The sequence below is a fragment of the Phytophthora cinnamomi genome (assembly GCF_018691715.1).
Source record: "Phytophthora cinnamomi strain GKB4 chromosome Unknown Contig102, whole genome shotgun sequence".
Classification (NCBI taxonomy): domain Eukaryota; phylum Oomycota; class Peronosporomycetes; order Peronosporales; family Peronosporaceae; genus Phytophthora; species Phytophthora cinnamomi.
Window position 1 is genome coordinate 687,738 of NW_027151035.1, and position 26,626 is coordinate 714,363.

General features: G+C 61.3%; 8 protein-coding genes across 9 annotated transcripts; 5 read left to right on the forward strand and 3 right to left on the reverse strand.

Annotated features, from left to right (window-relative positions):
* Window positions 1-779: 779 nt before the first annotated feature.
* On the forward strand, window positions 780-2,128 carry IUM83_07987 (uncharacterized protein; the record flags this gene model as incomplete). The annotated part of the gene is made up of 4 exons (XM_067932331.1): window positions 780-1,511; window positions 1,581-1,730; window positions 1,825-1,930; window positions 2,007-2,128. The coding sequence occupies 4 exons, from the start codon at window positions 780-782 to the stop codon at window positions 2,126-2,128; spliced, it is 1,110 nt and encodes a 369-aa protein (XP_067782913.1).
* Window positions 2,129-9,646: 7,518 nt separating this feature from the next.
* IUM83_07988 (Anion exchanger adaptor protein Kanadaptin, contains FHA domain) lies at window positions 9,647-11,557 on the forward strand (the record flags this gene model as incomplete). The annotated part of the gene is made up of 2 exons (XM_067932332.1): window positions 9,647-10,231; window positions 10,310-11,557. 2 exons carry the CDS (start codon window positions 9,647-9,649, stop codon window positions 11,555-11,557), a joined length of 1,833 nt encoding a protein of 610 aa, XP_067783049.1.
* A 70-nt stretch (window positions 11,558-11,627) lies between these two features.
* Window positions 11,628-16,907, reverse strand: IUM83_07989 (ATP-binding Cassette (ABC) Superfamily; the record flags this gene model as incomplete). The annotated part of the gene is made up of 1 exon (XM_067932333.1): window positions 11,628-16,907. One exon carries the CDS (start codon window positions 16,905-16,907, stop codon window positions 11,628-11,630), a length of 5,280 nt encoding a protein of 1,759 aa, XP_067783050.1.
* A 34-nt stretch (window positions 16,908-16,941) lies between these two features.
* Window positions 16,942-19,008, forward strand: IUM83_07990 (FRA10AC1 protein; the record flags this gene model as incomplete). Of its 2 annotated transcripts, none has more annotated exons than XM_067932334.1 (4): window positions 16,942-17,135; window positions 17,785-17,828; window positions 17,913-18,096; window positions 18,213-19,008. In XM_067932334.1, the coding sequence occupies 4 exons, from the start codon at window positions 16,942-16,944 to the stop codon at window positions 19,006-19,008; spliced, it is 1,218 nt and encodes a 405-aa protein (XP_067783054.1). The 2 variants fall into 2 exon arrangements, with proteins under 2 accessions (XP_067783054.1, XP_067783053.1); XM_067932335.1 differs by having other exon boundaries at window positions 17,925-18,096.
* A 43-nt stretch (window positions 19,009-19,051) lies between these two features.
* On the reverse strand, window positions 19,052-19,860 carry IUM83_07991 (Aspartyl/asparaginyl beta-hydroxylase; the record flags this gene model as incomplete). Its single annotated transcript, XM_067932336.1, has 2 exons — window positions 19,052-19,212; window positions 19,296-19,860. The coding sequence occupies 2 exons, from the start codon at window positions 19,858-19,860 to the stop codon at window positions 19,052-19,054; spliced, it is 726 nt and encodes a 241-aa protein (XP_067783052.1).
* A 1,277-nt stretch (window positions 19,861-21,137) lies between these two features.
* Window positions 21,138-22,134, forward strand: IUM83_07992 (Potassium channel tetramerization-type BTB domain; the record flags this gene model as incomplete). The annotated part of the gene is made up of 2 exons (XM_067932337.1): window positions 21,138-22,023; window positions 22,124-22,134. 2 exons carry the CDS (start codon window positions 21,138-21,140, stop codon window positions 22,132-22,134), a joined length of 897 nt encoding a protein of 298 aa, XP_067783146.1.
* An 894-nt stretch (window positions 22,135-23,028) lies between these two features.
* On the reverse strand, window positions 23,029-23,679 carry IUM83_07993 (uncharacterized protein; the record flags this gene model as incomplete). The annotated part of the gene is made up of 1 exon (XM_067932338.1): window positions 23,029-23,679. The coding sequence occupies one exon, from the start codon at window positions 23,677-23,679 to the stop codon at window positions 23,029-23,031; it is 651 nt and encodes a 216-aa protein (XP_067783055.1).
* A 1,502-nt stretch (window positions 23,680-25,181) lies between these two features.
* Window positions 25,182-26,567, forward strand: IUM83_07994 (ARS-binding protein 1; the record flags this gene model as incomplete). The annotated part of the gene is made up of 1 exon (XM_067932339.1): window positions 25,182-26,567. One exon carries the CDS (start codon window positions 25,182-25,184, stop codon window positions 26,565-26,567), a length of 1,386 nt encoding a protein of 461 aa, XP_067783057.1.
* Window positions 26,568-26,626: the final 59 nt, after the last annotated feature.

Genomic DNA, 26,626 nt, shown 5'->3' on the forward strand with positions numbered 1-26,626 from the left:
CAAGTCCCTGTATGAAGTCTTTACGTGCGGGGTCAGGCTCTATCGTAGAGGCCTGCCAAGCGGCGCACCACGCTGTACGAAAGTATCCACGCGCTCGGATCGGTCTGGCACATCACCGACCAGCATAGCACTACGACGTAACAACGCGATGAGCCACGGAGACCATTTCGGTGGACGGAGCCGCGTCTTCAACGTTGCGGCGGGAGGCTTGGCTAGTGCGGGCGTGGTGAAATTTACCAACAAGATTTAGCTAAGTTTGATTTGGTGGTAACTGCCGCCCGAGTGCGGCAAACCGTAGGGAATGCCGCATTGAATACCGCAGCTCGTCCCGCTCTGCTAAATCGATGTGGGGGCGTGATAACTGGATAAAGTAAATACATCTACACGTACATACATGTTCATGTCGTTTCGCGTCCGATTTGCGCGCTGCAAAGCCCATTTCTATCGTCCAGTCCTACGAGACTTCACGAGGCGAAGCATAGGATATCAATTGTGAGGCGGCTACACGCTCAATCCGTTCATTAACGTCACGCGCGAGGTGCTCTCCACCTCTTGACCCACCTGTACAGAGGGGAGGGGTCCGTCTGAAGGCTCACCGCTCTCGATATTAGGAGCTCGCACCGATGACTCCGCTCTATTTAGCAGTCGCTTCTTCTACTGCGCTCTGCGAGGCGTGGATAATATCCATATTATGCCATGCCCGATCCTGCCGATTTGCATGAATTCCCTTTTTCTCGACACATTTCGCAGCAAAAGTCTCCATATTTTGGGATCACATAATGAAGCGCCGGACGCCCCGCGGCCGGCCCGAGCGCTCGCCGCCGGCGCCTGCGCGGCCCCGCAGCGCTACGCGCAAGCCCGAGTGGAACGCGTACCTGACGGACGACTCGCGGTACAAGCTGAGCCAGCAGCAGCAGCTCCAGCGCGCGCTGCAGCAGCTGAGCGCGGCGCACTTCTCGGCGCGCAGCCCGGCGGCCTCAGCCTCGGCCTCTCGCCGGCGCCTGGCGGCCAAGAGCGCGCACAGCTCCGCGTGGAGCACGCCGCAGGACGTGCGGGTGGGGCGCACGCGACTGGCGGACGTGGAGGACACGGGGCAGCTCAGGACCGCGAGGCGCCTGCAGTTCGCGGACGTGTCGATGGACCTGGAGGAGCCCCCGCCCGCCGCCGTGACGTTCCAGGAGCAGAGGATGGACCCGCAGCACAAGGCCAGCTTGCAGGGCGAGCTGGCGCTGCTGGAGCAGATGCTGTGGGAGCTCGAGACTGAGACGGAGCGGCTCGGCTGGCAGCAGACCCCGCAGAAGGCCAAGGCGCAGCAGAGGAGCAAGTCGCCGAGGGTGGCGAGCACAGGGTCGGCGGCCAAGTTGGAGCCCCGGGAGGAGGAGGAGGTGATGCAGGATGGAGAGGAAGAGGAAGAGGGAGGTGGGGCGGAGACTGCCGCGGAGGAGCGGCTTGGAGACGTGTGCTATAAGTCTCTGGAGATCGGCCTGGAGCTGGCTCGCACAATGGACACGGTGCGAGGCTGGGTGGACGTGGGAGGGGGAGGTCTGCGGGGTTAACGCTGGGTTTTTGTGTGAGTGTAGCTGAAGAAGGAGCTAGATAACGAGCGAAGGCTACGTGAGGACCGCGACCTAAAGGTGGAGATGCTGGAGCAAGAAGTGCGATCGACGCAAGCCAAGTGCAACTACTTAGAAGCCAAGTACCAGGGCATTGCGGCTCAGGTCGAGGGAATGGTGCGTGGCAGCGGAAAGCTTGAGCTTGATGCGCCAAGTACGTTTTTGGAATGCCTTCTCTCACCCGTTTCGATGTAACAATATGCCTTTGCAGCGAGAGGCGGTCATTGCCACGGAGGAGGCCGTTCACCGGATAACTCTAGAGTATTCGCAGCGAAGACGAGGCAAGACCTCGAATTCAACGACTCCTAGCAAACCAGGTAAAGCGCAATGCGTCTGCCTGCGCAATACTACGCGAACTTTTTACCAACCTCACGTTTGGTCTTCTGTTGGCAGGTGTTCTCCGGTCCCCCCACCCCGCCAACGATTTCAAAGAAGTAAAGAAAACCATGACACCAAAAAAGCAGAGGAAACGGTTGGATGGCCAGGAAAATTGGACACCCAATGGCCAACAGTAGCTCTGGCAGTTGCTAGTGGTACCGAGTCCGTGAAGCGCAGTCGTGCTTGAAGTTTTCCTTGGCTTCGTGGGGTACTTCTACTGATGCCCTATATACCCGACGAAGAAAGATAGACAACTTGAGTATTAGCATGATCGATGTATTCAACGTTTAATATGATAAAAGCCCGGTAACGATATACTGATTTTGTGCTGTACCAATAACCTGAGCACACTGTGACACGAGCTCAATAGAACAAGACTCGGGGAGCTTAGCTAGGATGACGCAGGCCCTTAACTTCACGTTTGTGGGTTTTTCCATCGTGTGTACTACAGTACATGTAGTTTGTAACTGCTGTTGCAGACGTGTTTGCCTGCCACCCTGTGATAACTCAAAATCAGCTTGCGCTAATTCGTTCTCACCATAATAAGCAGTCTGCAAACACTAATGTATACAACTAGTGTTTTGTGCGAACTATCGCGTACCTAAGTTTCGAACCTAATGGTGAATATTCTCTATTCACGTATTTGCGACTACCAACGACATGGAAATCAGATTTTCACTTAGATAAGGTAATCCCTCGACGGCAGAGCTGGCTTCCTGCAGAAAGTATCCAAACACGGTCGGAGCGCTTCAACCAGATGCAGTGCCTTCAGGGAGAATCAATCAGCGAAAAAAATTGACAACATGCGGAACCAACGACTATCCGAAATAACAGACTTCGACACCCAAGAGATGCATCGAAGACCCGGTTCGCCTGGAATATCGTTGGGGTACATGTGCGTCCACCACGACACGGCGACGACGAGGCTTTCCACGATGTCCATCGACAAATAATTTTGGTGGGGAAGCGCTTAGGCAACGTGGGGCCAGAGCTTGTCAACCGCGGGCGTTGGGTCCAGTTGGTGCCACTCGATCCTGGCGCGAGGTGCCTACAATGCGGACGATGATCCACTCTGCATAATGCCGGGTGGTCAACATTGCTCTTGCCAGTCGTCCTCTTGTCCATCCGGTGTTTGTCTTCAAATTAGAGTATCCAATGACAGTGAGCACATGGCGTTGGGTTCCTCCGTTATCTGCATGTGGCAGCCTAAACAGCCTGCAACACTAGAGAGCCGTGTCTGTACAATGGTTCTGTCAGACTTCTGGCAGATAACTAGAATCCGTGTGGCGGCGTTGGTGAGACGGCCTGCATCTCGCTGAGCGATGGCCCGTCGAAAAAGGATCGCTCCAGTTTTGCTCACTTTCAATTTTGCCTCGTACTCGTTAACAGCCCAGCAAGTGGTGTCCACCTTCTCAACGTTCTTTTGTCCAAGTCCGTCCAAGTCGTCTTCGTCCAACCCCAGCTCTCTTTGTCCAAGATGAACCTCACCAAAATTATCGCGCACCTCGCCATCATTTCTGCTGCCATGGGCTCGCTCGCGGAGGCTGGAGAATACAACTCGCAAAACCAGCAAACGAGCATTTCCGGAGATGACTCGTACACGAGCAAGTCTACGAGCACCCCAACGGCGACCCCAGTCGCCAACTCCGGCACCATCGCTGACGCACAAACCCCAACGCCTTCCAGTGACACTCCAGCGGTAACCATCACAGAGTCACCTTCGACTTCCTGGTCCAGCTCCTCGACCGAAAGCATTCCCACAAGTTCTCCTAACGGCGGCGTCGGTAGTGGTGTGAGCGGCTCGGCCAACGGAGGCGTCGGCGGTGGTGTCTCGGGCTCCACCAAGGGTGGTGTTTCCGGCGGTGTGTCGGGCGGCATCGGCGGCGGTGTGAGCGGCTCGGCCAACGGAGGCGTGTCGGGCGGTGTGAGCGGCTCGGCCAACGGAGGCGTGTCGGGCGGTGTGTCGGGCTCTGCTAACGGGGGCGTCGGCGGTGGTGTCTCGGGCTCCGCCAAGGGAGGTGTTTCCGGCGGTGTGTCGGGCGGCATCGGCGGCGGCGTGAGCGGCTCGGCCAACGGAGGCGTCGGCGGTGGTGTCTCGGGCTCCGCCAAGGGAGGTGTTTCCGGCGGTGTGTCGGGCGGCATCGGCGGCGGTGTGAGCGGCTCAGCCAACGGAGGCGTGTCGGGCGGTGTGTCGGGCTCTGCTAACGGGGGCGTCGGCGGTGGTGTCTCGGGCTCCGCCAAGGGAGGTGTTTCCGGCGGTGTGTCGGGCGGCATCGGCGGCGGCGTGAGCGGCTCGGCCAACGGTGGCGTGTCGGGCGGTGTGTCGGGCTCTGCTAACGGGGGCGTCGGCGGTGGTGTCTCGGGCTCCGCCAAGGGAGGTGTTTCCGGCGGTGTGTCGGGCGGCATCGGCGGCGGCGTGAGCGGCTCGGCCAACGGAGGCGTGTCGGGCGGTGTGTCGGGCTCTGCTAACGGGGGCGTCGGCGGTGGTGTCTCGGGCTCCGCCAAGGGAGGTGTTTCCGGCGGTGTGTCGGGCGGCATCGGCGGCGGTGTGAGCGGCTCGGCCAACGGAGGCGTGTCGGGCGGTGTGTCGGGCTCTGCTAACGGGGGCGTCGGCGGTGGTGTCTCGGGCTCCGCCAAGGGAGGTGTTTCCGGCGGTGTGTCGGGCGGCATCGGCGGCGGTGTGAGCGGCTCGGCCAACGGAGGCGTGTCGGGCGGTGTGAGCGGCTCGGCCAACGGAGGCGTGTCGGGCGGTGTGTTTAACGGGGCGTCGGCGGTGGTGTCTCGGGCTCCGGAGGTGTTTCCGGCGGTGTGTCGGGCGGCATCGGCGGCGGTGTGAGCGGCTCGGCCAACGGAGGCGTGTCGGGCGGTGTGTCGGGCTCTGCTAACGGGGGCGTCGGTGGTGGTGTCTCGGGCTCCGCCAAGGGAGGTGTTTCCGGCGGTGTGTCGGGCGGCATCGGCGGCGGTGTGAGCGGCTTAGCCAACGGAGGCGTGTCGGGCGGTGTGTCGGGCTCTGCTAACGGGGGCGTCGGCGGTGGTGTCTCGGGCTCCGCCAAGGGAGGTGTTTCCGGCGGTGTGTCGGGCGGCATCGGCGGCGGTGTGAGCGGCTCGGCCAACGGAGGCGTGTCGGGCGGTGTGTCGGGCTCTGCTAACGGGGGCGTCGGCGGTGGTGTCTCGGGCTCCGCCAAGGGAGGTGTTTCCGGCGGTGTGTCGGGCGGCATCGGCGGCGGTGTGAGCGGCTCGGCCAACGGAGGCGTGTCGGGCGGTGTGTCGGGCTCTGCTAACGGGGGCGTCGGCGGTGGTGTCTCGGGCTCCGCCAAGGGAGGTGTTTCCGGCGGTGTGTCGGGCGGCATCGGCGGCGGTGTGAGCGGCTCGGCCAACGGAGGCGTGTCGGGCGGTGTGTCGGGCTCTGCTAACGGGGGCGTCGGCGGTGGTGTCTCGGGCTCCGCCAAGGGAGGTGTTTCCGGCGGTGTGTCGGGCGGCATCGGCGGCGGTGTGAGCGGCTCGGCCAACGGAGGCGTGTCGGGCGGTGTGTCGGGCTCTGCTAACGGGGGCGTCGGCGGTGGTGTCTCGGGCTCCGCCAAGGGAGGTGTTTCCGGCGGTGTGTCGGGCGGCATCGGCGGCGGTGTGAGCGGCTCGGCCAACGGAGGCGTGTCGGGCGGTGTGTCGGGCTCTGCTAACGGGGCGTCGGCGGTGGTGTCTCGGGCTCCGCCAAGGGAGGTGTTTCCGGCGGTGTGTCGGGCGGCATCGGCGGCGGTGTGAGCGGCTCGGCCAACGGAGGCGTGTCGGGCGGTGTGTCGGGCTCTGCTAACGGGGGCGTCGGCGGTGGTGTCTCGGGCTCCGCCAAGGGAGGTGTTTCCGGCGGTGTGTCGGGCGGCATCGGCGGCGGTGTGAGCGGCTCGGCCAACGGAGGCGTCGGGCGGTCGGGCGGTGTGTCGGGCTCTGCTAACGGGGGCGTCGGCGGTGGTGTCTCGGGCTCCGCCAAGGGAGGTGTTTCCGGCGGTGTGTCGGGCGGCATCGGCGGCGGTGTGAGCGGCTCGGCCAACGGAGGCGTGTCGGGCGGTGTGTCGGGCTATGCTAACGGGGGCGTCGGCGGTGGTGTCTCGGGCTCCGCCAAGGGAGGTGTTTCCGGCGGTGTGTCGGGCGGCATCGGCGGCGGTGTGAGCGGCTCGGCCAACGGAGGCGTGTCGGGCGGTGTGTCGGGCTCTGCTAACGGGGGCGTCGGCGGTGGTGTCTCGGGCTCCGCCAAGGGAGGTGTTTCCGGCGGTGTGTCGGGCGGCATCGGCGGCGGTGTGAGCGGCTCGGCCAACGGAGGCGTGTCGGGCGGTGTGTCGGGCTCTGCCAACGGAGGCGTCGGCGGTGGTGTCTCGGGCTCCGCCAAGGGAGGTGTTTCCGGCGGTGTGTCGGGCGGCATCGGCGGCGGTGTGAGCGGCTCGGCCAACGGAGGCGTGTCGGGCGGTGTGTCGGGCTCTGCTAACGGGGGCGTCGGCGGTGGTGTCTCGGGCTCCACCAAGGGAGGTGTTTCCGGCGGTGTGTCGGGCGGCATCGGCGGCGGTGTGAGCGGCTCGGCCAACGGAGGCGTGTCGGGCGGTGTGTCGGGCTCTGCTAACGGGGGCGTCGGCGGTGGTGTCTCGGGCTCCGCCAAGGGAGGTGTTTCCGGCGGTGTGTCGGGCGGCATCGGCGGCGGTGTGAGCGGCTCGGCCAACGGAGGCGTGTCGGGCGGTGTGTCGGGCTCAACGGAGGTGTCGGCGGTGGTGTCTCGGGCTCCGCCAAGGGAGGTGTTTCCGGCGGTGTGTCGGGCGGCATCGGCGGCGGTGTGAGCGGCTCGGCCAACGGAGGCGTGTCGGGCGGTGTGTCGGGCTCTGCTAACGGGGGCGTCGGCGGTGGTGTCTCGGGCTCCGCCAAGGGAGGTGTTTCCGGCGGTGTGTCGGGCGGCATCGGCGGCGGTGTGAGCGGCTCGGCCAACGGAGGCGTGTCGGGCGGTGTGTCGGGCTCTGCTAACGGGGGCGTCGGCGGCGGTGTCTCGGGCTCCGCCAAGGGTGGTGTTTCCGGCGGTGTGTCGGGCGGCATCGGCGGCGGTGTGAGCGGCTCGGCCAACGGAGGCGTGTCGGGCGGTGTGTCGGGCTCGGCCAACGGAGGTCGTCGGCGGTGGTGTCTCGGGCTCCGCCAAGGGAGGTGTTTCCGGCGGTGTGTCGGGCGGCATCGGCGTTAGTGTGAGCGGCTTAGCCAACGGAGGCGTGTCGGGCGGTGTGTCGGGCTCTGCTAACGGGGGCGTCGGCGGTGGTGTCTCGGGCTCCGCCAAGGGAGGTGTTTCCGGCGGTGTGTCGGGCGGCATCGGCGGCGGTGTGAGCGGCTCGGCCAACGGAGGCGTGTCGGGCGGTGTGTCGGGCTCACAACGGAGGCGTCGGCGGTGGTGTCTCGGGCTCCGCCAAGGGAGGTGTTTCCGGCGGTGTGTCGGGCGGCATCGGCGGCGGTGTGAGCGGCTCAGCCAACGGAGGCGTGTCGGGCGGTGTGAGCGGCTCGGCCAACGGAGGTGTCGGCGGTGGTGTCTCGGGCTCCGCCAAGGGAGGTGTTTCCGGCGGTGTGTCGGGCGGCATCGGCGGCGGTGTGAGCGGCTCGGCCAACGGAGGCGTGTCGGGCGGTGTGTCGGGCTCTGCTAACGGGGGCGTCGGCGGTGGTGTCTCGGGCTCCGCTAAGGGAGGTGTTTCCGGCGGTGTGTCGGGCGGCATCGGCGGCGGTGTGAGCGGCTCGGCCAACGGAGGCGTGTCGGGCGGTGTGTCGGGCTCTGCCAACGGAGGCGTCGGCGGTGGTGTCTCGGGCTCCGCCAAGGGAGGTGTTTCCGGCGGTGTGAGCGGCTCGGCCAACGGAGGCGTGTCGGGCGGTGCGAGCGGCTCCGCCAACGGCGGCGTCGGCGGTGGTGTCTCGGGCTCCGCCAAGGCAGGTGTTTCCGGCGGTGTGTCGGGCGGCATCGGCGGCGGTGTGAGCGGCTCGGCCAACGGAGGCGTGTCGGGCGGTGTGTCGGGCTCTGCTAACGGGGGCGTCGGCGGTGGTGTCTCGGGCTCCGCCAAGGGAGGTGTTTCCGGCGGTGTGTCGGGCGGCATCGGCGGCGGTGTGAGCGGCTCGGCCAACGGAGGCGTGTCGGGCGGTGTGAGCGGCTCGGCCAACGGAGGTGTCGGCGGTGGTGTCTCGGGCTCCGCCAAGGGAGGTGTTTCCGGCGGTGTGTCGGGCGGCATCGGCGGCGGTGTGAGCGGCTCGGCCAACGGAGGCGTGTCGGGCGGTGTGTCGGGCTCTGCTAACGGGGGCGTCGGCGGCGGTGTCTCGGGCTCCGCTAAGGGAGGTGTTTCCGGCGGTGGTGTCTCGGGCTCCGCCAAGGCAGGTGTTTCCGGCGGTGTGTCGGGCGGCATCGGCGGCGGTGTGAGCGGCTCGGCCAACGGAGGCGTGTCGGGCGGTGTGAGCGGCTCGGCCAACGGAGGTGTCGGCGGTGGTGTCTCGGGCTCCGCCAAGGGAGGTGTTTCCGGCGGTGTGTCGGGCGGCATCGGCGGCGGCGTGAGCGGCTCGGCCAACGGAGGCGTGTCGGGCGGTGTGTCGGGCTCTGCTAACGGGGGCGTCGGCGGTGGTGTCTCGGGCTCCGCCAAGGGAGGTGTTTCCGGCGGTGTGTCGGGCGGCATCGGCGGCGGTGTGAGCGGCTCGGCCAACGGAGGCGTGTCGGGCGGTGTCGGGCTCCGCCAAGGAGGTGTTTCCGGCGGTGTGTCGGGCGGCATCGGCGGCGGTGTGAGCGGCTCGGCCAACGGAGGCGTGTCGGGCGGTGTGAGCGGCTCGGCCAACGGAGGCGTCGGCGGTGGTGTCTCGGGCTCCGCCAAGGGAGGTGTTTCCGGCGGTGTGTCGGGCGGCATCGGCGGCGGTGTGAGCGGCTCGGCCAACGGAGGCGTGTCGGGCGGTGTGTCGGGCTCTGCTAACGGGGGCGTCGGCGGTGGTGTCTCGGGCTCCGCCAAGGGAGGTGTTTCCGGCGGTGTGTCGGGCGGCATCGGCGGCGGCGTGAGCGGCTCGGCCAACGGAGGCGTGTCGGGCGGTGTGTCGGGCTCTGCTAACGGCGGCGTCGGCGGTGGTGTCTCGGGCTCCGCCAAGGGAGGTGTTTCCGGTGGTGTGTCTGGGAAGGCTGATGTATCGACTGGACGTACTACGGGGTTGAAGGGATCGAGCAACAGTCAGTCGCTTGTAAACAAAGACATTCAATCCGGTACTGCGTCGACGGCAACGAAGAACGGTTCGTCTACCACCGTCTCAGGCAAGGTGTCCGATGCCAGCAATACTGCAACCTCGAGCGGCTCCTGGCTCACGAACTGGTGGAAGCCTGGATCCACGACTTCGACGACCCCGTGCCCGAGCTCGGCCACGACTTCCGCCTCCTCCAAGTCGGGCAAGTCGTCGTCGACAGCGACACAGTCGACCCGTGCGCTTCGCCAGTAAGCGCCCAACCGCAACTCAGTCCAAGTCAACGTCGTGCAGTTCTGTGTAGTGCCCAGTACCTAGTTCCGTGTAAAACTTCAACCAGGCAGCAAGTTCACACCATTCCAATTCGTACTTAGCCTCTCGAATCTACACAAAACAAAGTCTCTAATATTATAATAAAAATCTACACAAGCAATTCGTGCTCCGCGATGGCGCAGTACACTCCGCCGGAGTGGAGCGCCGCGGGGCGCAACGTGTTCGGCATCTACCTGGAGGTGATCAAGGGCGGAGTCGTGGTGGAGTCGCTGCAGCTGCCCCGCCGCGACGGGCGCAGCTTCGCCGTGGCCGGGCGGATGGAGACCGTGTGCGACCTGCCGCTGGCCCACCCGTCCGTCTCGCGGGTGCACGCGGCGCTGCAGTTCGACGAGCAGGGCGCGCTGTTCCTGTACGACGTGGGCAGCACGCACGGCTGCTTCGTGAACAAGAGGCGCGTGCTGGCGGAGGAGTTCGTGCGCCTGCACATCGGGGACGTGCTGGTGTTCGGCGAGTCCACGCGGCTGTACGCGGTCTGCGGGCCGCCGGAGCTGCTGCCGGCCGAGTACGAGTCGCTCAACCTGGCCAAGTTCAGGGAGAAGCTGGACCGGAAGCGGGAGATGCAGCAGCAGAAGAAGCGGGAGGAGGACCGCGGCGCGTCCTGGGGGTTCGGAGAAGACGCAGAGGAGGAGGAAGAAGAGGAGGAGGACGAAGACACTGCAGCTACGAGCAAAGAGGACCTGCCGGACTACCTCCGCAATGTAAGGGGGGAGAACGGGGGAGGGTGGAGGCCGTGGTGCTGACTTTGTGGGGGGTGTATTGGTGTGGTGCTCTTGTAGTTGAAGGAGGAGGAAGACCAGCCGTACAAGTCGAGTGTGAGCCACTCGCAGGTTAGTGAGAAGGACCAGCGGCTGTACCAGCAGCTGCAGACACGGATTCGCAAGATGGAGAACTTAAAGCTGGAGCGCTCGAGGATTCTGGCCAAGCAGAACCAGCTAGATGGACTGTCGGAAGGCCAGCAGCGCACGCTGGATCGGAACGAGCAGCGTATTGAAGCGTTGATGAAGGAGATCGACGACTTGGAAGGGAGAATTCATGCGAAGAATGACCAACGATCGAAGACCGGCGCAGCGTCTGGTACTGCTGCGCGGAAGAAGCGGAATATTAACGAGGAGCTGTACGGCTACAGCAGTGACGAAGACGATTTCTACGACCGGACCAAGGCCAACCAGCAGAAGATTGCCGCGCGGAAGCGGAAGGTTACGGGTTCGTCGACGACTCCCGAGATGGCTGTAGCGACAACAGCAGCGCGATCTCAGAAGAGCGAGGTGCTTACTGCCGAGTCGATTCAGGCCAATGTCAAGAAGCTTGAAGCCGAACTAACAAAACTCCAGGCTGAGCTGACTACTGCGTCGGCAAAGGCGGTGGGAAATCAAGCAACAAGTGGCGAGAGCAAAGATGAAGAGGAAGCGGACTCGTTGGATTCCTTTATGGCTGCAACAACCACGCAGTTGCATGCGAGCGAGGTTGACACGTTAATGAAGCGTAAGACAGAGGTGGAGGTGGAGCTCAAGCGCCAGCGGCAATTGCTAGTCGTTGCAACACCAGCATTAGCTGCGTTGCCAGTTCAGAAACCGGCATCCAAGTCAGCAATGGAACCTGTCGTGACCCCCTCCTCATCACCAGCCCGAACTCCCGTCTCCACTTCTACTGCGGCATCTCCGCCTGGCAAAGTAAATGTGCCTGAACCTGTCAATGCTGAGGCTGGATCCTCCGAGAAGAATGACGCGGTGTCTGCACGGCAGATTTCTTCCGCGGAGAAGAAATCCACCGAAGACAAGCCAAAAGCACGCTCCGCACGTCAAGTCGTAGCGCAAAAGACTGCCGATCAAGATCAATTGGAGTCATCAGCCCCGAAACGACGACGAATCTCTGGTCCAACAATGGGTCCTCCGCAACAGTCGAAGCTTAGCGAGCAAAAAGGTGACGACGCGAGTGTTTTGGAGGGAGGTGATCAGGTGTGGGTCCCCCCGACAAACCAAACAGGAGATGGCCGCACGAAGCTGAACGACAAGTATGGATACTGATCTCGCTAAAGACTCCGTTCAAGCAAAGGTTTACTCCATTCATAGTTTGTTATTGTACTTGGAGTCTGTTTTACCAGTCACCACGGTATCTAGCGCTGCCTAGCAGTTGCTCTTCTCCTTGCTGGGCGGCCATCGTGTTGAAAATGTGCTCCAACGACGTCTCGCTCACACCGTATTCACTCACGTGCAGTTGCTCCTTGCTCTCCTCGAGCAGCCCGAAGATGGCATACGGTCGGAGAGCACGCTTGGGAACTTGGAACCGGAAGTGTCCACCTTGGTGCTCGATCAGCTGGCTGCCCGAGAATTTGACCTGGAAGAACTCTTGCAGTGCTGAGCCCAGGTTCTCCGTGTGCCACCACGCACAGAAGACGTCCATAGGGATGATGCCTGCCGTCTCGAGGTAGCTGTGAAGAACGCTGCCATTGCCCTCGCCGTTCGTGATCTCGGGCGCACGGTTCGGCACCCCGAGAGATGAGCACAAGCTAATGACGTCGTCCGATGTTATGCCAGCTTTGTTGCCGCCCAGGATACGATACACCTCGAGCTGCAACCGGCCCACCGAGGACGAGCTCGGCTCCCGCAGCTTCACCTCCACAATGTAGCCTCGGCCAAATTTCTGCTTCAGGTGCTCGACACTGCCCAAGCATTTCAGCTTTCCGCTCACCAAAATTCCCACACGCGTGCACAGCGCTTCAACTTCCTCCATACTGTGCGTTGTAAGGACCACACACGATTCCTTGGCAGCGCAGACACTGGCGATCACGTCCCACATTTTCCTTCGCGAGCTCGGATCGACTCCAGTCGAAGGTTCATCAAGGAAAATAATACTAGGGGAACCAATCAAGGCGATGGCGGTCGAAAGCTTACGCTTGTTGCCTCCACTCAGTCCACGCGTCAGTTTAGTGCGGTACTCAGTGAGACCCACTTCCTCGATCTTTTGCTCCACAGCTTTCTTGACACGGTCGCTCGGGATACCCTTAAGACGTGCGTACAACTCAAGCTGTTCTTCCACAGTTAGCAAGTCGTGCAATGAATCAAATTGAGGGCAGTACCCAACCACTCGACGCGCTTTATCGCGATCACGAGACAAGTCGTAGCCTCCCAGCGTCACGAAGCCGTTGGTCGGAGCAATCTCGCCTGTCAAGACTTTCATTGTCGTAGATTTGCCGGCTCCGTTGATACCAAGGTAGCCAAAGCATTCTCCCTTTGAAATGGAAAGGCACAAGTCATCCAGCGCAACTTTGCCTCCGTCAGCGTACTGCTGGCGCAGGTTTCGGATAAAGACGCTGTCATTCTGGGTGGGGTACGAGCGTTCGACTTTTTGACGCTCTTTGGCCACATCATCGTCCTCATTGCGCGGCCATTGCTGGCGTTGTTCTGAGCGCCAGTGTAAACTGCGGTTCTCAAGCACAAATACCAGAATCATGAACAGCACGATTTCCACCACTGCGTACGCAACGGGAGCTCCAGCTACATCAAGGTCAAAAACGTTTCGCTCACAGCAATTTTCACCACTTGTAGCATCCCAACACGAAGTGCACGTGTAATCCGTGCCGAGACCAACCCAGGCTCCGAAAAACGAGGGCGGAGCAACCGTCTCCGTGTTGCTACCATACAGCGAGCTACGACTCAACTTTCGCGTGGCAATCTCATAAATGCCATTGTTCAGGCTGTAGCCAGGGAAGAGAAGGAAAATCCATCGCAGATAGTTTCGGTCGAGCGACGACAGCGTCAAGTTATCGGAGGAGTTGTTTGGGGTCAGGTCGAAGTCGATGAGCCGGCATAGGAACGAGAAAATACTCAATAACCCGCCGGTGCAAAGCGCAAACACCAGCAATGAGGTCTGCGCCACTGCGTGCTTCTTAAACTTGAAGCTGAATAGGTATGCCATTGGGATCACTGCTAGAGCGTGGGAACCGACCAGGCATACAACTCCCCACACTTCCATTGAACTTGTCAGCGTCCGATCCGACAAAGGCACAATGATCATGGCGGCGATGACTGTTACCATCATGATGACAATATCGTGCGTCCATGTAGACAGCCAGTAAGCTGACACGTTCGCACCACATATCAGTTGCAACCCCTTGGCGTTTTGGATAGGATTCTTCTCTCGAACGACGAAGGCCACAATTGCAGCTGGAACGAAGGCAAATGCCAGCATCACCACAACCGACGTCAAGAAGGCGTTCAACGTAGCCTGAAGCTTCGCGCCATCCCGGTCGAGGCAGTATTTGTTGTAGCACGGAGTGACTGGGTTAGATGATGACGTGCCAGCGCACATGTTGCACGCGTAGTAAGGAGATTCAACATTCGTTTTGTCGCAGCAAGTCGAAGGGCTGCAGTCGATCACACCGAGGTCGCAGTAGTTGAAATTGTAGCTGTCGCAAGCGCTAGGAACGGATACCAACGAGAAATTGGCGCTTGAACATCTACCCTGTCGCGACGATGAAGCAAGGTCAGTTGCATAATCACTCGTCGTTATAAAACTTGCCACTTTGATCTCAGGAAGCGAAACCAGAATAATCAGGAAGAGCAGAGGAATGCACACGGCATTCAGAAGATTCTTCTTGTCTCTTTTTGCAATCCGCACACGCTTTGTCAGAAGCGCTGCGTATTGGCTCCACAGTGTTGCACGGTTAGTCGCCTCGGATGAGATGGCGCCCGTAAACGTGTCACGGGAATTTGCTGATGTTGCCGACGTCTTACGGATTTGGTCCACAGCCTCCACTCCACAAGCAGCAACGCCCAATTCAGCTTCCTCTTCACGGTCGTGCGAAATACGCAAGAACACTTCTTCCAACGTCGTCACGGACACGCCATATTGAACGACGCGCAGACGACGCATTTCATCGTCAAGCACCTGCAACATCGTCGAGAACACTCCCGACGATTTTGATGGGAGCTGGAATACGACCTCGGAGCCAAAGTTGCTCAGGCATTTCGCCTCCGGGACGAAGCTACGCAAGAATGCGCCAACAGCTTCGACGTCGCACCCAGGCGCCTTAATCATAGTCAAATTGTACCCGGCACCATAACGGTTTTTCAAGAAGAGCGAGCTTCCAGCGCAACAGAGCTGGCCGTCAGCCATAATGGCAATCCTATCGCCCAGAATGTCAGCCTCGTCCATAAAGTGCGTCGTTAGCACGATGACACGGTCATCGCGGTTCCGTTGCAGCAAGTTCCAGGTGAAACGACGAGAGTAGGGATCCATTCCCGACGTGGGCTCATCCAAGAAGACCAGCTTGCTGTCTCCCATGAACGCCAACGCAACGCTAAGCTTGCGCTTCTGGCCACCCGACAGGTTTCTCGCGGCAACCTTCCTTTTCTCCACCAGGCCCACCTCTTTAATCATGCGCTCCACTTCTTCCTTCAGAGCGACCAACGGAATATGTTTCATAGTTCCAAACAGCAGCAAGTGCTCTTCCACGGTCAATTCGTTGAAAAGCACGTCATGCTGCGGGCAAATGCCCATGATCTGGCGGAGCTCGTTGAAGTCTTCACGGACGGAACGGCCGTAGAGCGTCGCATCACCCGACGTAGGCGGGATAAGGCCTGTCAGCATCGAAATTGTGGTTGTCTTTCCTGCACCATTGTGGCCCAGTAGCGCGGATATCTGTCCAGCGTACAGCGTAAGATTCAAGCCGTGAACTGCTACCTTCACCTCGCCATCATCCGACGGGAATTCCTTACGAAGACTGCGAATCTGAAGACACGTCCCCTTTTGTTCCTGCGCAGCAAGTGTAGTGTTGACCGGTTCAACAGACGCTACGAGACCAGGTCGGTCCTTCATCATCACGATCGATCCATCCGACGAAGCCTGGTGCAGGAGACGCATGCCCCGCGGTGACCCAAACGAATAGTTGGTTTGCGGCGATGAAGCCGTGCTGGGGGATTCCAACACCATCACTTCCTTATCAGTTTTGGCCGCACTCGAGGGTAGCCAGTATTCCTTCACGAAAAGGAAGTTCCACGGTTTGCGCACGCCAAACTCTTGTGGGAGTACGTTGTCGAAGTACCAGCCGAGTGCGACTAGAATGAACGAGTCGAGAATCAAGAACCAGCTCATCGCAAAAGCCGAGGGGACCGTAATGGGAGATTCGATGAGTCCAATGGCATATGCCAGCCCCCTTCCGAGCTGCGCGCGACGCACCAAATCATCAATACCCAGCGCAAAGGCAGTCGGGGGCGCGAGCGCTCCCCAATACTTGGACGAGTTGGACTTGGACATGACCGAGAAGAACGGGAAGAACAGCACGAGCCACAAGAGAACGGAGGCGATCGACGCCGCGCGGGACTTGTTGAAGAACGGCGTGATGAAGTAGCTGAAGCTCACGATCGACAGGCTCAGCGCCCAGAAGAGAAACACCAGCGTCGCGTACTCGGTCATGGGGAACACCTGTCCGTACTTGAGCTCCGCTGCAATGACGAACGCCAGGGGCGTGGCCAAGATGGCCGACGTGAGGCACCACGAGCTCAGCAGCGTGACGTTGGACAGCCCCATGATCTTCATGACCTCGCGGATCCGCGTCTCCTTCTCAATCACCATGGTCGTCGTGGTCGTGGACACGAACTTGATGTAGCTGATGAGCAGGAAGAGCCCGATGACGCTCTGGCCGCTGCTGTAGAAGGTCGACATGTTGGTGCTGAGCTTGCCGTAGTCCGTGTACTGGAGCGAGTCCAGGCCCGTGCACAGGATGGTGCCGGACAGCGACGCCGCCTCGGACGAGCTCGAGTACTTGTTCCCCGTGCCGAAGATCGAGTCCAGGTTGGCGATGAACACGAGCGCGAGCGTCAGCACGGGCGGCAGCAGCAGCTCGAACACGAAGGACACGGGCTTGCGGCGGCGGATGACCAGGTTCTTCCAGATGAGGTTGGTCACCTGTCTCCAGGCCGCGAGGGCGGCGGCCCACGTGGCCCTGCCGGCCGCGGCGAACCTGGACTCGAGCGCGGCCTCTCCGTCCGCCAGGGACGCGTGCGTCGCCTGCCTGCGCGCGTGGATCCTGGCGGCCAGCATGACGGCCGCGAACAGAGCGACGATGGCGGCCACGCACGCGATGAGCGCCGTGTTCTGCGCCGAGAGGCCGCACTGCTGGCTGTCGGCCACCGTGTCCTCGATCACGTCCTTGCAGTACGAGATGTTGCTGGACGACTGCGGACAGCTCAGCACGGTGCTGGCGGCGGAGCAGCACGAGCTGGAGGCCGCCATGGCCGGCTTGGTGCACATGAGGCTGCACGTGCCGCTCGAGTCCACGGCGGTGGAGCCGCTCGTACTACTGAGCGAGGCGATGGCGGTGGACGTGGCGGCGCCGAAGCGAGACGAGTCCACCTTGAAGAAGCCCGAGTTCATGACGCACAGCGCGTACGTGTAGTCGTTGGCGACGATGGTGGACAGGCACGTGGTCAGCAGCTCCGTGCCGGCCGAGGAGGACGAGGAGGAGGAGGAGGAGGCGGACGTCGACCCGGACGTGGAGGACGTCAAGAGCGACGCGGCGGACGAGGAGGAGGACGACGTGGCCGTTCTGCTTGTCGTGGTGGACGAGGGTCCACCATTGGGCATCATGGTGGCGGACTCCTGGTGCCTCCTGCGCCTGCTGTAGACGAATGCGAGAGATGCTGGACGTGCGGCGGATTCCAGAGTGCCAACCTATCGGCCGCACGTCAGGATGGCCAGGCAGCAGCCATCTGTGTCCTACGACAGGTTTCGCCACGCGACTGGGATACTGGATTATGAGACCCGCAATCTGAGAGATGATATCCCGACGTAACGAAATGGATACATAAACGATGTGTGTCCGGGATGTTGACGGGACGGGCTGTGTAGCTTTATATTCTGCTTTTGTCATAGCGTACCGCCGGAGTTCAGTTTTTCGCTGCTTGTACCCAAAGTTTTTGATCGCAGAACTGATACGTTCCGCCCGCCCGCCGCGAGGACGTTTGGCCGTTGATTCAAGCAAGCTGCTTTTAGTAACGCAACTAATCAAGCTGACTTCTACTTCGCGGAGTTCCAGTTCGAAACCGCGCTGGTCGGAAGGTAGTCCGTAACGGTGGGGAGCTGCTTTCAAGTGGGGCGCGTTACTCGGCTTGGGATCGGGATAGTAACCTTAGTAGATTAAAAGGAGGCGGCAAGTCGCCGTCCGTAACTACAGCAACCCCCAACGTCTATCACCGATAACCAACACCCGAGCAATGCCATGCCATGCATAACGTGAGCTTTTGCGCTGCAGGGTGCATGCCGGATGCGGGGCATACTTGGCCGCGGTAGATGTACGTAGGTACAGTGCCCATGTCCAGAAGCTCGAGTCCGCACGTTTACCGATCATGTCCTGCCTTGTCACAACTTGAGACTCACAAGGCTCTTGTGCAGGAGGCCGTGCTCAGGCCAACGTGGGCATCGGTGCCGATCCGGATGTGCTGTTCGTGCACTGTGTTCTGGCATCCAGTATTCCTTTCGCCAGTCCATTTTCGCGACTCATGGCGCGGACACCTCCACCGCGGCATGGCGCAGATTCCCATGCGTCCGAGAGCATGTTCCAGCGGTACGATCCCCACTCTTTCACGTCCGCCATATTCACCACCGTCTCCTCCATCCATCCATGTAGTTATCTCCCTCAAAGACCCCGTAACTCACGAGAAACCCAACGGTATCTGACAGCCACCAAGCGCTAATGCGACTCTACTCCGTCTCCACGCGCCGCAGCAACAGCGTCGGCAGCCACACAAGCTCCGTGTCAGCCCGTAATGACGGCGGGATATCGCAGACCGACCTGGCGGTGCTGAGGCAGCAGTTCCAGTTCATCCGCGATGACGAGGCCGACGCCGAGAAGGGCGAGACGGACTGGCAGGTCCGCATGAGCGTGCGCTACTACCAGCAGCTCTTCCGGGAGTACGCGCTGGCAGATCTGTCACGCTTCAAGGAGGGCAAGATCGGGCTGCGGTGGCGCACGGAGATGGAGGTCGTGGCGGGCAAAGGGCAGTTCTCCTGCGGGAACAAGCGCTGCGAGGAGCGAGCGGGGCTGCACAGCTACGAGCTGCTGTTCGCGTACGTGGAGCACGGCGAGCGCAAGCGCTGCCTGGTCAAAGTGCGTGTCTGCAGAGCTTGCGCTGAAAAGCTGTTCTATAAGAAGTTGATGGAGGTGAAAAAGAAGCAGGAGCGGAGGATGGAGAGGAAGAGAAGGCAGATGGAGGAGAAGCGGGGCTGTGGTGGGAAGCAAAAGGCGAAGCGACGGAGGCGGTCGGTGTCTAGCTCCGAATCTGGAAGCAGTAGTGACAGCGGTGAGGAAGCGGAGGAGGAAGACACTCAAGACGCGGTGTCAGGCGAGAACATCCACGAGCTGTGCGCGAAGATCAGCGCCGAGCAGAAAGCTGCGTACCCTGCTGACACTTCTCGAGCCGATAGCCGCCGAGCAGATAGCTCGGACGAGCGTGTGTTTCATGAGCTATTACCTTGACGTAGGTCGAAGAAGTTCAGCGTGTCGTCACTGTGCCAGTCTATTACTCATAGTCCTTGAGCCAGCCCTTCTCCTTGGCCTCCTGGAACATGTCAGTGATAGCCTCGCGCTCCCCCTGGACGAGATCCGGATGCCAGAAGTCAAACAACAACAGCACGCGGTCGCCCTTCTTCCCATTGTGCCAGACCTCGTGGTCAAACGCGTCTACGAAGAAGTCACAAGCACGTCAGAGCCATCATCATCGTCATCAACTCAAGCCTAGCACTAAATACCACACACTGCCTTACCGTCCAGCACGAGCGCCTTGCCCTCTTCCCACTGTCGTGTCTCGTCGCCCACGCGAATGCCACAGCCTTCCGGCACAAATAACGGGAAGTGGCAACGCAAGCGGATGTTGCACGGAGCCGAGTGAGCCTTGATACTCGATTCCGGCTTGAGGACGGAGAAGAACGCGTAGGCGAACGGCAGCCCCGCCATAAAGCCCGGGATGCTCTCGAGGATCTCCACCGTCTTGGGGCAGTGCACGGCGAAGTCCGCTTGGCGCCGGCCCTGCGTCACGTACGAGAGCCAGTCCCATTGGCCCTGGTGCAGCTGGTGCTCCTTGTCGTACACCTTGTAGTCACTGGAAGTCTGCTCATTCTCAGCCAGCGCCTCGCGCTGCCGCTTGAGCGTCAGGTACTCGTTGGTGATGGTCTCGCGGTTGGCCTCGAGGCGCTGGACCCAGTCGAACTTGCTGGCGTCGTGCCAGGGCGCGGACTCGAGCCCTGGGAAGCAGAAGAGCGTGGGCGACGGCCGCGGCTTGGCCGTCGTCAGGCACAGCGCCGAGCGCAGCAGTGCCGCTCGGTGTGTCATATTGGTTCAGTGCAGGCTCCGCCCACGTGACGAAATGTTACGAGAAGGTCGCTTGAAATAGATGTTGCGCGAGCGAAACACGACGCTGATTGGCTGGGCAACTTCAACGAGATCATATCACGGATGTTGGCGCTGACGAGGCCATAGAGTGCGGTCGTCTTCGCCGTCAGGATGAATGGGGTGCTGTAGGGCTTCTTGTTACAGCGCGGCGACGAACTGGTCGAGAGGAGGCCATTGTCTTTCGGCTTGGCCTTTTTGCTTACAGTCAGTCTACCTTTGTTGTGCGCTCCGAGGCGGAAGACGTGCTCTCGTGATATCTAAGACCAAGACAGGGAGGCTGGCGCCATGCGCTTGTGGCAAGGCGAGCTCGCTCTTGGAGCTACACATGAATCAAGCGGGCCCTTTCTGCTTGGCAGCTCGTGGCTCGCAGCTCGGCCAAGTTACTGATGGATCGGCGACATAGCAAATAGCTGTTTGGAGTTTGCATCTTCTGATGGGATCAGGCAAGGAAGCAGAACACTAGCACTGGACCGCGTTGGACTGGCCCCATCGGTGCCGGTCAACTGCGCCGCGGTGGAACCGGGGGTCGAGCCTGCAAGCTCGAGAGATCAGCTCGCAGCGGCTTTCCTTCGGTTTCCCAACCATTAGCGAAAAAGGTGGTGCTTCGCGCGGCGCCGAACATGTAAAACCAGCAGAGAAAATTACCAACCACAACACTGCGGCGGTGTTTGGCGGAGTCTACTGTACTGTACGAACGTCGGACTTTGATCCCGTGGCGCACCCGTCCATCCGCATGGAAAGTGTCGACCAGCGCACCTCCCCCGCCGCGAAAAGTACACCCTCGCTTGGCGCCGGCCTGCGCCGGCCAAGCAAACCAAACGCCATTTCTCCAGCGAAACGGACCGCGAAATGTCGTGGTGGTGAGTGCATCGGCTAGGAGTTGGAGGCTGCTAAGGCGGCAAGCGAAATGGCCAGAGCTTATTCGGTCAGGCGCCACCGCTGGAGCAGTTGTGGTGCGAGGCTCGGCTGCTGTATTTAACGCTGGCGCCGCCCCAGCTGGCAACGGAGTGCGTCACTAGGGACGCGTATATCGTCCGGTTGCACCTGGCTTCAACTTGGCTCAGCCAATGGGCGATTACGACCTTTCGGCGCGTTGATACGCGGCGTGTAAGGTGAAGGTGTGAGAACAACAAGGCCCGGCGGAGCCGTCTTCTTGCTCGGCTCATTCCTCATCTTCCGCCCGCGAGGCAGAGAGCGAGCGCGACGCAGCAGAAAGCATGGGAAGAGGCGGCGACGAAAACGAGGATGCCAACGCCTGCGCCAGCGAGGAAGAGCTGCTGGACGAAATGTTCACGGAGCGCAGCGACAAGGACGACGACGACTTGACGATCTCTTTGGACTGCAGCGACCACCGCATCGAGACGCAGCGACCCGATGACGACCTCGTATCCAAAGACTCGTCGGCCAACAGCGCCGACTCGGACGTCCCGACCACCGACCGCTCGAGCTCGAGCAGCGCCGTGGAGCGGCTACCCGTGCTCTTGAGGGCCACCAGCCAGGGCGCGTACTTCGACGAGCACCAACGAAGTTTAGACCCGGACCACACGGTGGGGCGCACGCGGGTGCCGTGGCACTCGAAGAGTGCCTCGGACCTGAGAGACCCGTCCACCAAGCCCACGCGCATCGTCGCGTTCGACGTCGGGGGCAAGCTCTTCCGCTGCAAAGAGAGCTTGATCGCCAAGTACCCGCTCAAGAGACTCAACCAGATCATCACGTGCGGCTGTGGGAAGATTAGCTGCCTGGACGACGCGTTCTTCATTGACCGCAACCCGCAGCACTTCGAGATGATCCTCGACTGGTACCGCACGGGCAAGCTGGTGCGCCAGCGCAACGTCGACGAAGAAGCGTTCAAGGACGACGCCATCTACTTTGACTTGTACGAAGAGCTGTTCCCTACGACTCCTGCTGGAGACCCGCCGCAGTCGTGGCCGACCACCAAGCCTCCGCCGGGGCTGCCCACACGAAGGCGGTCGGTCAACGACGTCGACTTGGGGCGCGGTAACACCAAACGGGTTAGCATGTTTGCCAGTATGCCGTCCCCTCCGGCGCATCAGGTGAAGAAGGCACCGCCGCAGAAGGAAGCGACCGAGTCGCCGACTGAAAGTGAGGACGAAAAAGCAGAAGATGTAGGCCTTCCTGCTACTACAGACGACGGCCCATTGCGCTTCTATCGACGCGAGAGACGCGTATTGACGCCTACTAGCATCCCTTTAGTTTTCAAGATCCGCAAATTCGAGCAGCTACTCGTGGAAAGCGTGAAAGGCCGAGGCAAGCTCATGCTTCGTGTGTGCGATGTTACAGGGATGCAGGCGGTGGATGTCCCTGAAGCCGTATTATTTGACAGTCATTCCCGTTTTTACTTGAAAGGTGAACGTGCGCAACTGCAGCACACCGCGTTGCTGCCCGGAGACCATGTCTACACATTCTGGGTCGAAGAGAGCACGAATGGTGCGAGCGTTCAGACTTCTTCGTCTCCTGCTTTGGATATCGAGTTTAAACTTCTCTTCACCTTCGATCCCGGTGATCGTATCACTCCAGCGATGGAGTCCGAATTGTCGCGCGCAACATCGGGAAGCCACGATATTCACGCGCTCACCCCAGAGGGGACCCCACAGCCAAACAGCAAGACGGAGTCGTTCTCTCCGTGTTTGTTTTTGCCGCCGTCACAGGTACAACGCGCGCCAGAACTCACCTCGCTCCAGGACGAAAGTAATGACAGGGTGAGCCAGGCGAAACCAGCCAAGAAATTGGCGCCGTTGTCGAAGAAGAACGGGGTGAAGCGTGGAAACCAGCACCAGCACTTGTCTTCTCCGATCCGCCACGCTGGGGCTGCGATCGTGCGTAGCGCTCAGCAACCTCACCCACGACCTGCTGAGGGAAAAATTACTGTTTACCGACCGGAGAAGCTGGATCTGGACCCTACGTTACTTGGGCTGCATCGCCACCCTGCGAGCTCCGAGCGAAGGATGATCAACCAGGCAGTGGAGTCAGCGTACCAGGACATGCAGCCGCGTCTATTTCGATGAGTAATTTGCCTTGCGGCTCCTGCTGATAGAAGAAGGATGTCTAACGCTAATCGACTTACTGTTGTTGTCTACAATGGTGGGTTCACGCTCCTTGGGGGAGCAGCGACGTGAGTAGCCGCTCCATTTGGCCGAGACTGTCGGCCGACAGACACATTTCGTCGCCCTCCGAGGTGCTGCAGACCTCCTGGAGCAGCTCGAGCATGCCTAAGTACTCCTGGAACTCCTGGATCGTCCACGACGGCTCGTCGCCCCGGACGACCTCATCTCGAGCGAGCGCGGACACGCACGTTGGGCTCAGCGTGGCGCTTCGCGAGCAGGCGGCGTTCGGGTCCGCGGGCTTGCAGATAATGGGCGAGCGGACGTTCACGACGTCCTCCTCCTCGTCGTCGGCGGCCAGGGCGAAGCGGGGCAAGGCCGCCATGCCAAAAGGCTTGCCCACCGACTCGAAACCGTCGTAGGTGACCATGGGCTCGCAGGCGTCGTCCGCGCAGCCGTTGATGCCATGCTGGTTGCCACTGTAGTCGCCGTCGTGGCTCGCTCGTCGGCTGTGCCGCTCTTGCTGGGACTGCTCGTCGTCTTCGTGGTCGACCTCGGGGCCGTCGAGCTGCTGCTGCTTGGGCCCTTTGGCGAGCGCCGTGGACGGCGCAGGAGGAGGTCCCAGCGGGGCCGACTCTGCAGCCGCCGCCAGGTGCGTGCGCGGGTCGCGGGCGACGGGTGCCTCCAGTTGGTTCATGCTCGTAGCTGGTCGACGCGTTGCTGGCAGGTAGCGAATTGCAGAGTGCATCGAGCTCGCGCGCGGCCGGCGGACAGAGTCGCGCGTGGCGGCGTTGGCCCTTCCGCTCTATTTCCGGCCCTCTCTGAGCTGAGCCGGCAGTGAGTCGAAAAATAAATGCTGCTAGTGCATGTACCACGCGATCTTGGGCGTGTCGCCCGCCGGCACGACACCGAAAGCGCGTTCCCCACCGCTTCGCGCGGGATGTCGCTGCAAGCGGCGCCGGCTTGGCGCCGCTGTTGGCCCTGCCACGGGGACTTCGAGCTGCCACCTTGCGGTGCCGTGGACTAAGATGGGGCCGTTGCGGCTTGCTGGCAGAGTTGTTAGGTGGCTGGCTTATCCTGAAGTGCCGTTAAACCGGCGACGTGCTGAGTTTGGGGACACACCGGCAACCTTGAGGGTCCGACTTGCATTCGATGGGTTCACTGGCGTAGGCAGCTTCGGTGGGCTTGTAATGGCGACATTGGTCCAGCGAGTTCTCGAGCATGAGGAGCGCTTTCGCCCGGCACGCGCGGGCTCACCCTGCTCTGTTCGGAGCGTGCACTTTTGGCTGACTTAGCCCACGCCATGCTATCCAGCCGTTACGCAGGACTTGCGCCGCCGATTGTATATCGCTTTCTCTTGCCATTGCCATGCCGCTTGCGATCTCCCTGCCTTCACCCAAGCAGTTTGGAGTTGCCACTCCAGGCTTGAGTCTCCAGCATTACCCACACTTCCGTCCTTGAGCTTGGGCGCATTCAGAGCCCAGCTTGACCGATTTGCCCGCTAAGTCGGGCAAATCGGCCCGAGGTTTCATTGGCCGCCCCAGTTGAAGTGGTCGCTCCGTGTCGCCACCTTGGGCGAACGCCCCGGGAAGGCGTCCCGCGAGGTCGCCGACAGTTCGAAATCTTAGTCGTGCGTTATCCCGATTGCCGAGGTGTCGGTGAAGCCGCCTTGCTGCCTGCGTCGGGTCCACACTGCCTTCAGTGCTGCAGCCTACGCTGGTCCTCCGCCGTTGGAACCCGAATCGAATCAACTGCAGCTGGACTGGAAGAAACGTATCCGTAGCATGTAGGCCTCGAGCAGCAGCAATTTGGTCCGTGAGTCTCCTGGTTGTCAGTGCTCGGTGGACTCCACCGCGGAGGCTGCAAGCCGATCATGGGCTGGTGCAATTGCTCCGCGGCTGGAACCGTGAGCCGCACTAACACATGCAGAGTCAAATGGCTAAGGATGAAGAGCATTTCCGCTGACGTTCTGTAATAAGGGCGACGTTGCGTCGGGTAACTTAAGTCAGTAGAATCATGGCTGCCCTCAGCGTCGTATCCAATAGCAAAATGTCTAAAACTTGCTGCTCTTGAAAACCACTTGTGGAGCAATTTTATCGGCACCCCGTCTCTGTCCCGTTTTGCGCTCGCCCCTTCCCACCTCCCTCGACTCCGGCACAACAGCATAGCGCCACTTTTCCTGCCTGCCAAGCCGCCGTCATGTCGGCTTCGCGAGCGAGGCACCACCTGACCATCGGCGACAAGAACCGGCTGCGGCGCCACCACCGCGAGCACCCGGAGCTGACGCAGGAGCAGCTGCGCGAGTGGGCGTATGCGGCGTTCGGGCAGTGGGTGGCGCGCTCCACCGTGGGCCACATCGTGCGCGCGCCCGAGGAGGCGTGCGCCAACCCGGAGGCCACGCGCTTCCAGAGCGGCCGCTACCCGGACATGGAGCAGGAGCTGTACGCGCTGATCGCGGCGCGCGGCGCGCAGCTGGGCGTGGACATCCGGCGGCCGGACGCGCCCGTGCTGAGCGACGCCGAGCTCTGGGCCAAGGCCAACGAGATCCTCAAGCGCACGCGCGGCAGCGACGAGAGCGTGTCGGTGGCCTGGGTGCACCGCTTCAAGAAGCGCCACGGGCTGCACCGCTCGCAGCTGAAGAGGGCAAGCAGCACTGATAGTCCTACTGCTGCTGCTGGAGCTGCTGCTGCTGCTGCAGGTGGACCAGAGGTGCAGGTGCAGGTGCAGACGCCCGAGCTCACAGTTGCAGAGCAGACGCTGGAGGCGTCGGCAGGAGACAAGCGGAGTGCGGCGGACGCTGCAGTCGGTGCAGAGCTGGGTGGGCTGGAGCAGTCGACGGCGCCGCCCACGAAGAGGCCAGCTACTGGCTCCGCTGCTGATGTTGTGGTAGTTCCTGCTGCTGCTGCCACGGAGGCCGCTGCTGCCGCCGGCAACCGGTCGCACTTTGTGTCGTCGGAGGACATCTTGCTGCTGACGCAGGCGCTGGCCGTCAAGCCGTGGGCGTTCCCGTACGCGATGGACGGGTGGCAGCAGGTGGTGGAGAAGCTGCGCGCGGACGGCAATTTCCGGCTGGAGAAGACGGCGGGCGCGTGCCAGGCCAGGGTGAACTTGCTGCTGGGCCACATGAAGGCGGGCAACACGGCGGCGCTGCGCAAGTCGGGCACGGAGGACGAGTTCGACCGCAAGTGCGCGTTGATCGGCGAGGTGTCGGCGCAGATTGAAGCGCTTGGAGGCACGCACACCGCGGAGACCCCTGCGTCGGTCTCAGCTGCAGCTGCAGCACCTGTGGTCGTTCAGGGTGCGGTTGGCAGTATCGACATGCCGGACCTGGCTCAGGAGCGCGAGCGAATGGCTCAACGTCGGCTGGAGTTGATGGAGCGGAAGTTGGAGCGGGAACTAGCCGCTCAGAAACGTCACTCCGAGGAACAGGTGAGTCGACTTGAAAAGCTTCACCGTGAACAACAGAAGATCCAGCAAGAGCAGCACGCCCAGCTACTTGGTACGATTCAGCAGCAGCAGGCGATGATGTTTGAGCTGATCAAGTCGTTAGCTCCTGGCGCTAGCAACCAGGCACAATCTCTGTAAAATCACGATGAAGAGGAAGCGATGAACCTACGCATAGTTTTGTCAACAGGAATGAAGAA